Source organism: Loxodonta africana, chromosome 6 (assembly GCF_030014295.1).
Source record: "Loxodonta africana isolate mLoxAfr1 chromosome 6, mLoxAfr1.hap2, whole genome shotgun sequence".
Taxonomy (NCBI): Eukaryota; Metazoa; Chordata; class Mammalia; order Proboscidea; family Elephantidae; genus Loxodonta; species Loxodonta africana.
In genome coordinates, this window is record NC_087347.1 from 69,214,172 (window position 1) to 69,228,181 (window position 14,010).

Sequence of the window (14,010 nt, forward strand, 5' to 3'; positions counted from 1 at the left end):
TCCCTGCTTTTCAACAGCACAGGTAGCACTTTACCACTTTCTTATAGGGGTGTATCAAATTCTTTTAGAAAAAAAAATGTACCAGATTGTACTATGCTTAAAATATAATATTTTCCTTTTTAATAAAATTATAAACAAGATTTTGAGACATTTTCCACATCACTTCTAATTAATGAAACCTAAGATATATATATATTTTTAAGATATATTTACATGTAAATATTTACAATGTGGAAAAGTAGAACACTCAGGAAAGCATAAAATATGTACACCTCTACTCTAAAGATCACATAACATTTTTATATAAGTATACTAAATCTGTGTTCTATAGAGGGGAGATATTGTAAAGGGACAGAGTTGGCCAACACAGACTGCAGGTGTCCTCATTCAAGAGCTTTTGAAAATAAATACAAATATAAACTACTTTTGTAAATTCTATAATTGGTTTGTAACCAATGTCACTGAACAATTTGTGTAGAAATTATTGAATGGGAACCTAATCCGCTGTGTAAACTTTCACCAAAAACACAATAAAGTATTAGTTTTAAAAAATGGAGGCAATAATGGTCAATTTGAAAGATGTTATTCAAAAACCTGAACAAGAGAGACAGTATGAATTTTTGAGGGGAAATGGTCAAAGCTGATAGAGAGGAAAGTAAATAAAAGTACTTAACACAAAGGATATAATTTAAAAAAAAGATTTGAAATTAACAAGAAAATATAACCTATATATGAAAAAATGTGTTTTTTTATTTGGTGAACTGGTTATTTCCTTAAAAGCTTAGCTTTCCATTCCTCTAGGTATTAACTCACAGGCAAAACCTTAACGCTTTGCAGGTTGTTCTTTTACTCCTTGATACCTTAACAACTTAAATTTGAAGTTACTTTCCTTGGCCTTTGAGTAGAGGCTTTAGAAACAAGTATCAGAAAACACTTGAACTTCACTGCTAAGTGCTCAGGCCTATTTTAGCATAACAAATATTATTTAATCCTAAAACTTCTCTCCATTGCCCGTAGTTAATAATCCTGCTTCTAAATATTTTGTGATCTTATCATTCCAGCAAACATGGCATAACAGACTACTCTACTTCCCTAATCGTGACACGATATCCCCAAAGTTCTAGTGAATCACGAGCTCTTATGTAAGGTTTCAACTGTTAACAGTCACTTATGTTTTAGCCCTAAACCAAAGCAACTTGTCACAAGCCTACCAAGAATGTTCATCCCAGAACTGTTCTGTTTTTTAATCAAGATTAAAGAGACCTATTTTTTTTTTTATACTATGTCTGGAAACCCTGGTGGTGTAGCAGTTAAAAGCTACAGCTGCTAACCAAGAGGTCGGCAGTTCGAATCCACCAGGTGCTCCTTGGAAACCGTATGGGGCAGTTCTACTCTGTCCTATAGGGTCGCCTTGAGTCAGAATCGACTCGATGGCAACGGATTTTTGGTTTATACTATGTCTAGATGGGAGAAGCAATCTTATTGATAAGTAACTGAAGTTACTTGAAAATTATTAACATTATCCTTGTCAACTTTATGTGCTCATGTAGTTGGATTTCCTGAAAGTGGAAAACTGCCAGATAAAATGAGTGCTTCAGAAAGTTGTTTACGCAAAACTCTGAGTGTATGGGTAGCAAAAAGTACCTGGAGCTAAATTTGAGACTATGCCACTTTCTAATTGGGTGAGCTAAAACTCAAAAAGGAGAAGAAGCAGATGAAGGTCAGTTTCTTCATATCAGGAGTAAATAAATATCATCAGCCAAAATCGGTGCGTTGTTGATAACAGATTTTACTTATTAGTATCATGTTAAGACTCTTCAATATCTGGCCCCAACCATACTGTGCCTTTTTACTCTCTGTACTTTTCTACATATATTGTTCTTCAAGCCTGCAATGGCCTTTCTTTTTCCCTATCTCCTCCTACCTCAGTGAGGGCAATGATCACAGGATTAACAGGAGAATGATATTTTAAGATACGTGTTTACAAAAGATTACTTTGACTATAGTGGGAAAACGGAACCTGACTGATGAGAAAACCAATGTGGCAATTCAGGTAAAAAGTGATGAGAACTGACCCAGCACAATATCATTATATGGATGGAGACGATATTTGATGGTGGAGAGGGCACAGCAAGAAAAGCTTGCAGGTATAGTCAACAGACTTACTGGAGGTAGTGATGATGACGACGATGATGGCAAAAAAGAATGATGATAATAAAAACTTAAGAGGTAACAAACAATATTATTTCATTTTATAAATGAGGAAAATAGAAAGGGTAAAGAAGGCCATATAGCTAATAGTAGTGGACTTCAGATTTGAACCCAAACTACTTGAGTGCATATAAGCAGTGAGGAGAAAAAAGAAGGAATCTAACTGTAAAGGTGATTTCTTAGGGTGAATGAATAGATGTTAAAGTCAGCTATAATTTTATTGTGGCCTTCTACATTAAGTGCACATTAATGTTATTTAGCCTGGAGTAACAGCCAGTAATAAAATGCAACACTTTTGTCCTCACATTATTTAATTTTCTGGACTCCCAGATTGAAGGAGAAGTGCTTGTATCTGTCAAATTTATGCTCAAATCTAAGGTGAATCTAGGAAACTCTTTAGATACGTATAATCTTAACATAGGATTTCTTTAATTCCCAGTACTATAATCTAAAGACACTAGCCAAATACTCTGTATCTGAGCTGAAATTCTCAGTATCATGTCTGACTTCCTGAAAATCCTTCACCCGAAATCTTCCTTATCTACATTATATTTCTCTCTTCAATTCACTACATGCCTGCTACTCATTTGACAAATATTTACTGAGATCTAACTATGTACACAGGCACTGATCCGGAAACAAGCTCTTGAGCTAATGAGAGAGACACATATATAAATAATAGAACAAGATAAGGTGTATACAGATTTTCACAGTACGATTTAAAAGAGAAGAAAAATTAACTGACTAAGAAAACTAAGGATTTGTGGATGTGACTTAAGACATGGTTTTGATAATTTGCCAGGAAAAAGAGATGAAATAATGAGTTCAGTTCCTAAACAAGTGTGCTGTGGTTACAGGATGATCACACGGACAAGCCATTAGAAATATCAAGACGGAGCTCAGGAAACGATAGATTTTAGAATCGCTAGCAAGAGATGGAAAATGAAACGTGAGAGTAGATGAGATAATCTTAGGGAAGACTGAATAATCAAGAAGAGATTTTATTTCATTCTACCTGAGAGTTAAACATGTTAAATATGCATTGTATTCAAAGCAAATATCCACGAACTACTGGAAATAAAAATCCCAATGCAAATAGCCTATGAACAAACAGAGTAAGCTGCCATCTAGTTCTTTTTCATCAAGCAAATTTTTGCAGCATGAATAGAAATATGGCTAAAAATGCAAAATATTAAATTGTACTTCTAAAAAGTAGTTGTATGTTTACAACTATCTTTAAAAAAATCATTGAGAACTTATACACTGAAAAAAATGTTAAAGTACATCAAAACATTAACAAGGTACTTCTGCTTCCAGCCACAGGAGAATAACAGGATCTAGACTTACCCTCCTGTCAGTAATAAGTGGAAAATTAATAAGATACATCAAATATTTTTTTTCCAGATATTGGACAACATGCAGCACAGGAAGACAACATAAAAATGTTTATACAAAACGTAAGAGAATTTGGTAGCCGATCTGCACAAGAAATTTTAAAAGAAGTTCTTCGGGCAGGAAAAAAAATGATACCAGACGTACCGTTGGATTCACAAAAGGAATAAAAAGCAATGGAAATGGTAAATATGTGGGTACAAATGCAATATTTTTTCTCATTTTCAATTTCTTTAAAATATTAACAGTGGCTGTTTTGGAACTGTAGGAAGATGAAACTCTTTGCTACTTTTCATTTTCAGTACCTCAGAGAAGTCCACATTGCATATGGACTACTTGCTTGATATTCCTCCTTTGCCTTGCCAGATCCTCCCTCCACCCTGCTCTGGGTATTGGGAAGATGGCCTACATGGGTCACATCAAAAATCTCCCTTTCCCTCAAGATTTCTAGTTGGGTATGGCTGATGGGAAGGATTAAAGAACTCTAGGAGATCAGAAAAGCAAGAAAGGGACTGAAATATATTCCCTTGACTTTCCCCTGCTGGAAAACGTTGAAATAAAAAATTTTCACAAACTATTGTAGTTCAAGCAATGACCCAAGTGCCTAAAGAAATGTATAACTTTCCACACTGATACACAGAATTAAACAGAGGAAAAAAAACTTACTTGGCCTTATCTAGTCTTAAAATACTTTGATAAAATATCCTTAAAGAAAGGAAGAGAACATGAGAATTCTTTTTGGCTTATAGCTAAATATGTTATACGATGCTGTATTATTTAAGCTATACCTTAGATAATATTATAAAATTAAGCAGGGCCTAACGGCAGCACATTCTAAAAACTATAAAAGTTTGATTACCTACATTCAATTTCTAAATTTTGGGGTCTCTGATATTCAGCCATTTCTTTAATTTCAATAAATGTCTTAATTTAAGAAAAATGAACTACTACTTCGATTAATCATAAAATATCTTACCCAAAAATTACTTAAGAAAATATAACATTTAATAAAGGGCAAAGTCATTTGAAGCCACTGAACCGAGTGCATATCTTACCTTGGATTAAAACTGTACCAAAAAAAACCAAACCAGTTGCTGCCACCAAGAAAAGAGGTGTGATAGCAATTACTGAAAGAAATATCAACTGCACTTAAAGGAATGATTTTATAACATTACCTTTCTATATAGAACTGGAGAAAAGAACACAAACATAAACAACTAAATATGAAGATTACTTGTGACACATCACAATCAATTATTGCAGAATTTAAAAATATAAATACATATATGCATTTTTTTTTTTTTTTTTTTTTTACCTGTTTTGCAATTTCTCTTAAACAGGCTACTCCTTGTTCAAAATTAGGAAAAGCTACTGAGCCATACTTTTGGTATTCAGGGACTGGTCTGATTTTTATTGTAGCTTCTGTTATCACACCAAGAGTTCCTGAAAAAGAAGGGGGAATAATCCATCACATGCCAACTTTCTAAATCATATTTAAAACTATTCTATTTGGGGAATAATGGTCACTTAAGTTTTCTGAGAAAAACAACTGAACAAATTTTATAATTTCCAAAAAAAATTTTTTAGAATATAATTTTCTATTTTAAAAACATTTTAAAGGTAACCTTCCTCCAAGAAAGTTACTTTGAAATGGCTTAAAAATTAATAAGAATTATTAAAAGGAAAAATATTAGAAAAACAGGTTTTTATCTCAGACAAAAGTATGTTCTGATATTTTTGTCTATTTTTACCTTGAAAATAATTTAATGGGGGTAAGAAGAACCTACTCTATGAGAATTTAGGGTTTTAGAAGAAATTAGAGGGGATATGACTATGTCTTTTCTCCTAAGAGCTCGTACCAAAAAAAAAAAAAGACAAAGACAATACTGAGATATTCTTGTGTTTTGGATTGAACTACGTCCCCAAAAAGTATGTATTATAAACCGTAACCCCTATGCCTATGGTTATAATTTCATTTGGGAATGGGTTGTCTTTGTTACATTAATGAGACAGGATTAGTGTAGAGTATATCTTGAGTCAAGCTCTTTTGAGATTATTAAATAGAGATATTAAACAAGCAGAAACAAGAAAAGCAGTGATGGGATAAGACAGGTACCAAGACATATGGAGATCTCCAAGGAACCAGGAAGCAGAAGCTGAAGGACAAGGACCTTCCTCCTGAGCCAAAAGAGAGAAACCCTTTCCCTAGAGCCAGCACTCTGACTTTGGATTTTTAGCCTTCTAAACTGTGAGAAAATAAATTTGTTTGTTAAAGCCATCCACTTGTGGTATTTCTGTTTTAACATCACTAGATAACTAAGATACCTTGTAAGAAAGTAGATATTCCAGAGAAAAAACAGATATCGTAAATATCCAGCACAAGTGGACCACCAATGGAACAAATGTTCTTTTTCTTTATTACATGTGGGAAGAGTTGTAATCAGTGAGGAAAAAACTAAAATATAACCACATGATCTAAATATCTATGCTACAATAAAGAGACAGTTAGGAACTATTATATTCAAAAACTAAAGTTTTTCACATCAATGGTTTCTGATGTATAAATGGTAGAAATTATAATAAAGTATTAATGTTGCTAGTACATGTTTCTGAGAACCAATAAAAAACAGTAAAAGGGAGAAATCTTCGAAACTGTAAAATTTGATTATGACACCAGAAATAAATAAAAATATCACAAAAACCAGTTTCCAATAAATTTACAATATACCTAAAACAACCTGTCAACATATATTAAATCACAACATATTCTCCACATATTTCCTACCAAGAATATCATATTTGACCCTATTATGACCTGTATAATCACAAAAGCCTTGCAAGTTAGGCCTAATTAATATTTGATAAACACACACACACATTCATTCATTCTTGTAAATTCTAAAAAATAAACAGGTGATTAGATTTTCTCTTTGATTTTAGCATCTTTATTGAGATATAATTCACATACCATAAAATTCACCCATTTAAAGTACAAAACTCAGTGGTTTCAAGGATATTCAAAGAGTTGTGCAACCATCACCCCAAAAAATAAACCCCGTACCCATTGAGCAGTAACTACCCATTCTCCCACCCCCACAGCCCTAGGGAACCACTAAACTGCTGTCTCTATAAATCTTGCCTATTTTCGATATTTTATATAAATGGAATCTTACAATGTGTGTTCACTTATGACTGGCTTCTTTCACTCAGCACAGTGTTTTCATGGTTCATCCACGTTATAGCCTGTATCAGTACTGCAGTCCTTCTTAATTATCGAATAACACTGCACTCTATGGTATACATCCCTTTGTTTATCCATTCATCAGCTAATGGACATTTGAGTTCTTTCCACTGTTTGCTTACTATGAATAAAGCTGTTATGAACACAACACAAATTTTTGTGGGGAAATATGCTTTCTTTTTTCTTGGATATGTACCTAAAGACTTCCTTAATTTCAGAAAAATCCCTGATACACTATTTTCCTCCCTTAGCCTCTCCCCTCCCCTCCCCGCCCCTTTTCAGGCTACACAGGCTAGGTTATAGCTAAGTTATTTCCTGGAGTATTTATAATGAAAATCTTTCCCACGTAGCTATCTTCATATGCAGACCCGAAAACTGAACTCTAAAAGTTTCACCTCCACCCAGAATTAACTTTATGTAAGTCTACATCTTGACCAAATACAAAAACATTTCAAAGTGATTTCTTACATAATTTATTATATAAAATATGAAGAAAAGCTGATTTAGTAGGGTACTACAAAGCATAACACTTTGAGAAATTTTTTTAAAGATGAGAGACGATGAATTCAGGAAAAAGTATGACTCCCCAAAATGTAAAACAAGAATTTATAGACAAGCAAAAAATGTTCCAGCTAGAAGTTAAATTTCCTATTGCCAGGTCCTCATTAGAAATACTATTAAGATTCATTATTTTAGGTAACTATGGAATTCTTTTTAAAAATAAAAGTTTTCAAACAACACGAAAAATAATTAAATCAGTCCCTTTAGCACGGCTTTTAAAGAAAGTATAAAAGTTGGGGTTAGTTTGGCCCGCAGAAAAGAGAACTAAAGTGAGAATGAAAGTAGAGAGCAGTTTTCCATCACTGAGAATGAAAGAAAAATGAACACTTTAATGAGTCACAAGAAATAAGAAGTAACTAGCATAGGGATAGACCTTGGACGTGACGTTGTAAAGAACCCCCCAGACCCACACCCCAACGAAAGTGGTGAAAATCAGAAGAAAAACAGCCATTAAAGTGTCTGGAAATAGTCCTGAAACAAATGAAGAATCATCTATTCATGTGAATCTATTAAAATTTGGTAAGAACAGCAAGAGTTCTTGTCACCTGAACCAAGATTATGCCCTCCTAGCCCCCTTCCCAGCTCAGCAAGAGGGGAACTCCACTCCAGACTGGTACACAGCCAACAATAAGAAGTCTCTTTCCAGCTCCCAGCCGGAGGGCTATCATTCTGTGAGGAGCAGGATGTCAGTGTTTCTCATCTGGCCCCAGATACCTACTGCTGAGGCTAACTTGCAGGCAAGTGCAGCAGACAGCTGGAGATGCTGTTCTTGCCTTCAGCCACTGAAAACAGAACAGAGGCTCTAGCTTGAGCCCAGTACTACTGAGAATACTGGTGGCTAGTGGTAAGAGCTACAGCTGCTAAAGAAAAGAATGGCAGTTCGAATCCACCAGGTGCTCCCAGGAAACTCTATGAGGCAGTTCTACCATGTCCTATAGGGTTGCTATGGGTCAGACTATACTAGAAAGGAACGGGTTTGGTTTTTTTGATCACCCCCGCACTGGGTCATAAGGAGCTGGTTCCGTGTTAAGAGAGGCAAACTGAGAAGACCTGAGGTTACTGCCCTCCTTAATGACACTAAAGTAAGACATAAAGCAGCAATGTCACTCAGAGAGGAGTACACCATTACATTGTTGCCATCCCCATGCCCAGAGCAGTGGCTCACAAAGTATCCTTGGGAGACACAGGCCATAAAACAGATAGCTCCTGATCTCTTCCCAAAGAACTAACTTCAATTGTAACAGAACATGGGGAGTTTCAAGACTAAGGGCACTCTCAAAAACAGTGGAGCATGTGGTGAAAGGCAATTAGGAGGAGACTGGGAGATTCACTGCAGATACAGGCTAAACTGTAGGCTGGCTAGTTTTCTGTAGAGAAGAAGGGAAAAAGATGTGAGGAGGAGCTCTCCTGGAGTCAAAACAAATCTCAAACACAGACTTCAGGAACTATTCCTTCTACCAGAAAACCAGTTTCTATCAAGTCAATTTTGAATCATGCAGACCCCTAGTGTGTCAAGAGTAGAAATGGGAGGGAGGGCCAAGATGTCAGACACTTCTGGTGATCCCTCTTACAACAAAGACCCCAAAAAACAAGTGCAACAGTTATATTTATGACAAGCTAGGAGCCCTGAACAACAACGGCAAAGTTAGAGAACAGATTGAGCGGCAGGGGGAGGGAGAGACAGTTCAGAAGCAGAGAGGAGATGCCGGACCTGAATCGCCGGGAACCTTCAATACCATTCCCAGGAGCAGCTGCGGCAGGCTGGTGGTAGCATTCGTCTGCATTTTCCTCAGGGAGAAACAGCCAGCCGCACAGCCTACACACACCTCCAGAACCAGAGAAGAATAGCGCTCTCGGCAAAAGCTAAGTACTTGTGTATATTTTACTGCGCCCTCAGCCACCAAGCCAGCTTCAGCGGCTGTCAATTTCCCTGGGCCTGAGATAGGCTCTGCTGAGCACCCTGAGCCATTCTCCTGGCCTTGGAGAAGGAATAAATTCACAATTGCAGGAAAAGATAATCTGCCAACTCCACTAACTTAGGGAGCTCAGGACAGAAGCTGCTCCTGTCCAGGCATAAACAGTCTGTGGACTTTGAATAACTTTCCCCCCTGCATGAACATGCGTGGGCCTATTTCAGGAGAAGAGGCCCTTGTTGGCAGACTGCAACTGTTTCAGCTGTGCAGTGGAGAGGTGGGTGTTCCATGTTTGACACCGCTTTGCCTGTGAAACAGGGTCCTCACCTACCTACATCAGGGCCATGAGGACTCGTGGCTCCACTCACATCACCCAGCCACCCACGATAGGGGTCCAAGGATAACTGGTACTTCCCAGTCCTTACAGCTAAAAGCACTGGGTGCCTGTGGTCCATCTGCAGAACCCACCCACCTGTGCGCTCTAGGGAACAGGCATGTGCTTTCCACAGACACTTGGAGGACAGTTGTCATCTCCCTGCTTTATACAGAGCATGACCCCCTGCTGCAACCAGATACCAGTACCTACACCACACACCCCTCCCCTCTAAGACTTTAGGGAAGAGCCTGTACCACACACTTGATAACCAACTACCTGGACACCTGAGTCAAATCCATACAAGAAAAGTGAACGGACTCCTAGGCTCATATGCCTGATAACAGCTCTAGCCATCTGGTGATAGGACATTAGAGCTGCGAAGGCAAAAACAATCAAGCTAGCTCACTCAAGAAACCTATTTGGGCATATCAAAACAAAATAAAGCAAGAAGCCAGGATACAGTAAGCAAACATAAAGAAACCTAATACAATAAATTATAGATGGCTCAGAAACAACCGTCAATATCAAATCACATAAAGAAGTAGACCATGATCACTTCAACAAGCTTTCAAAACAAAGAATAAAGGGATCGTCTGGATGAAGGTACCTTCCTGGAATTACCAGATGGAGAATACAAAAGATCAATATACAGAGCTCTTCAAGACATCAGGAAGGAGATCGGGCAATACGTGAACAAGCCAAGGAACACACAGATAAAGCAGGTGAAGAAATTAATAAGGTTTTTCACAAACATAATGAAAAATTTAATAAGCTGCAAGAATTCACAGAGAGGTTGCAATCAGAAATTCAGAAGATTAACAATAAAATTACAGAATTAGACAACTCAATAGAAAGTCCAAGGAGCAGAACTGTGGACACGGAAGACAGAATTAGTGAGACTGAAGACAAAACACTTGGCACCGATACATCTGAAGAAAAATGAGACAAAAGAATTTTTAAAAAATGAATAAACCCTAAAAATTATGTGGGACTCTATCAAGAGAAATAACCTACGAGTGACTGGAGTACCAAAACTGGAAGGGATAACAGAAAATACAAAGAGAATTGTTGAAGATTTGTTGCCAGAAAACTTCCCTGATATCGTGAAAGATGAGAAGCTATCTATCCAAGTGCTCACTGAACAAAAGGCAGATCTTAAAAGAAAGTCACCCGGACAGCTTCACTGCAGGATTCTACCAAATTTTCAGAGAAGAATTAACCCATTACTACTAAAGGTATTTCAGAGCATAGATAAGGACTGAATACTCCCAAACTCATTCTATGAAGCCAGCATATCCCTGATACCAAAACCAGGTAAAGACACCACAAAAAAGAAAATTACAGACCTATATTCCTCATGAACTTAGATATAAAAATCCTCAACAAAATTGTAGCCAATAGAATCAACAACATATCAAAAAAATAATTCACCATGATCAAGGGGGATTCATACCAGGTATGCAGGGATGGTTCAACATTAGAAAAACAATTAATGTAATCCATCATATAAATAAAACAAAAGACAAGAACCACATGATCATATCAATTGATGCAGAAACGGCATTTGAAAAAGTTCAACACCCATTCATGATAAAAACTCTCACCAAAATAGGACTATAAAGAAAATTCCTCAACAGAATAAAGGGCATGTATACAAAACCAACAGCCAACATCATCCTAAATCGAGAGAGTCTGAAAGCATTCCCCTTGAGATCGGGAACCAGACAAGGATGCCCTTTATCACTGCTCTTATTCAACATTGTGCTGGAGGTCCTAGCCAGAGAAATTAGGCTAGATGAAGAAATAAAGGGCATCTAGATTGGCAAGGAAAAAGTAAAAGTACCTCTATTTGCAGATGACATGATCTTATACACAGAAAACCCTAAAGAATCCTCAAGAAAACTACTGAAACTAATAGAAGAGTTTAGCAGAGGATCAGGATACAAGATAAACACACAAAAATCCATTGGATTCCTCTATACCAACAAAAAGAACATCGAAGAGGAAATCACCAAATCAATACCATTTACAGTAGCCCCCAAGAAGATAAAATACTCAGGAATAAATGTTACCAGAGATGTAAAAGACCTATACAAAGAAAACTACAAGACACTACTGCGAGAAACCAAGAGAGACCTACATAAGTGGAAAAACATACCTTGCTCATGGATAGGAAGACTTAACGTTGTAAAAACGTCTATTCTACCAAAAGCCATCTATAGATACAATGCAATTCTGATCCAAATTCCAACAACATTCTTTAAGGAGATGGAGAAACAAATCACCAACTTCATATGGAAGGGAAAGAGGCCCCAGATAAAAAAAGCATTACTGAAAAAGAAGAACAAAGTGGGAGGCCTCACTCTACCAGATTTCAGGACCTATTATACCGCCACAGTAGTCAAAACAGCTTGGTACTGGTACAACAACAGATACATAGACCAATGGAACAGAATTGAGAATCCAGATATAAATCCATCCACATATGAACATTTGATATTTGACAAAGGCCCAAAGTTAGTTAAATCGGGAAAAGACAGTGTGTTTAACAAATGGCGCTGGCATAACAGGATATCCATCTGCAAAAAAAATGAAACACAACCCATACCTCACACCATGCACAAAAGTGAACTCAAAGACCTAAATATGAAATCTAAAATGATGAAGACCATGGAAGAAAAAATAAGGACAATGCTAGGGGCCCTAATACATGGCATAAACAGTATAAAAAAACATTACTAACAATGCACAAACACCAGAAGAGAAACTAGATAACTGGGAGCTCCTAAAAATCAACACCTATGCTCATCCAAAGACTTCACCAAGAGAGTAAAAAGATTACCTACAGCCTGGGAAAAATTTTCAGCTATGACATTTCCGATCAGCATCTGATCTCTAAAATTTACATGATACTGCAAAAACTCAATTACAAAAAGACAAATAACCCAATTAAAAAATGGGCAAAAGATATGAATAGACACTTCACTAAAGAAGACATCCAGGTAGCTAACAGATACATGAGGAAACGTTCACGATCATTAGCCATTAGAGAAACGCAAATCAAAACTACAATGAGATTTCATCTCACTCCAACAAGGCTGGCATTAATCCAAAAAACACAAAATAATAAATGTTGGAGAGGTTGTAGAGAGACTGGAACACTTCTACACTGCTGGTGGGAATGTCAAATGGTACAACCACTTTGGAAATCGATTTGCTGCTTCTTTAAAAAGCTAGAAATAGAACTATCGCACGGTCCTGCAATCCCACTCCTTGGAATATATCCTAGAGAAATAAGAGCCTTTACACAAACAGATATATGCACATCCACGTTCACTGCAGCACTGCTGACAAGAGCAAAAAGATGAAAGCAACCAAGGTGCCCATCAATGGATAAATAAATTATGGTATATTCACACAATGGAATTCTACACATCGATAAAAAATGATGATGAATCCGGGAAACATTTCACAACATGGAAGAATCTGGAACGCATTATGCTGAATGCAAGTAGTCAACTGCAAACGGACAAATATTGTATGAGACCACTATTGTAAGAACTCGAGAAAAGTTTAAACAGAGAAGAAAATATTCTTTGATGGTTATGATAGTGGTGAGGGAGACAGAAGGGTATTCACTAATTAGACAGTAGACAAGAACTATTTCAGGTGAAGGGAAAGACAACACACAATACAGGAGAGGTCAGCACAACTGGACTAAACCAAAAACAGTTTCCTGAATAAACTGAACGCTTCGAAGGCCAGTGCAGCAGGGGTGGGGGTTTGGGCACCATGGTTGCAGGGGACATCTAGGTCAATCGGCATAATAAAATCTATTAAGAAAACATTCTGCGTCCCACTTCGGAGAATGGCATCTGGAGTCTTAAACACTACACCAAGCAGCCACCTAAGATGCATCAATTGGTCTCAACCCACCTGGAGCAAAGCAGAATGAAGAACACCAAAGATACAAGGTAATTATGAGCCCAAGAGACAGAAAGGGCCACATAAGTCGGAGACTACATCAGCCTGAGACCAGAAGAACTACATGGTGCCTGGCTACAACCAGTGACTGCCCTGACAGGGAACAGGAACAGGAGAGAAGTGGGATGCAGATCCCAAATTCTCATAAAAAGACCACACTTAATGGTCTGAGACTAGAAGGACCACGGAGGTCATGGTCCCCAGACCATCTGTTAGCCCAAGACAGGAAACATTGCCAAAGCCAACTCTTCAGGCAGGGATTAGATTGGACTACAGGACAGAAAATGATACTGGTGAGGAGAGAGCTTCTTGGATCAAGTAGACATGAGAGT

General features: G+C 37.2%; 1 protein-coding gene across 8 annotated transcripts in view; it reads right to left on the bottom strand.

The window, feature by feature from the left end:
* The window catches only part of AGPS (alkylglycerone phosphate synthase), a 166,776-nt gene that overhangs the window by 64,179 nt on the left and 88,587 nt on the right, over window positions 1-14,010 (bottom strand). For all 8 annotated transcript variants that reach the window (XR_010322284.1, XR_010322285.1, XM_064286963.1 and 5 more), the window contains one exon: window positions 4,919-5,046. Coding sequence is in view for 6 of the 8 variants with exons in the window: in XM_064286963.1 (XP_064143033.1) it covers window positions 4,919-5,046 (128 nt within the window). In the remaining 2 variants the exon portion in view is untranslated. The remainder of the gene's footprint in view (window positions 1-4,918; window positions 5,047-14,010) is intronic.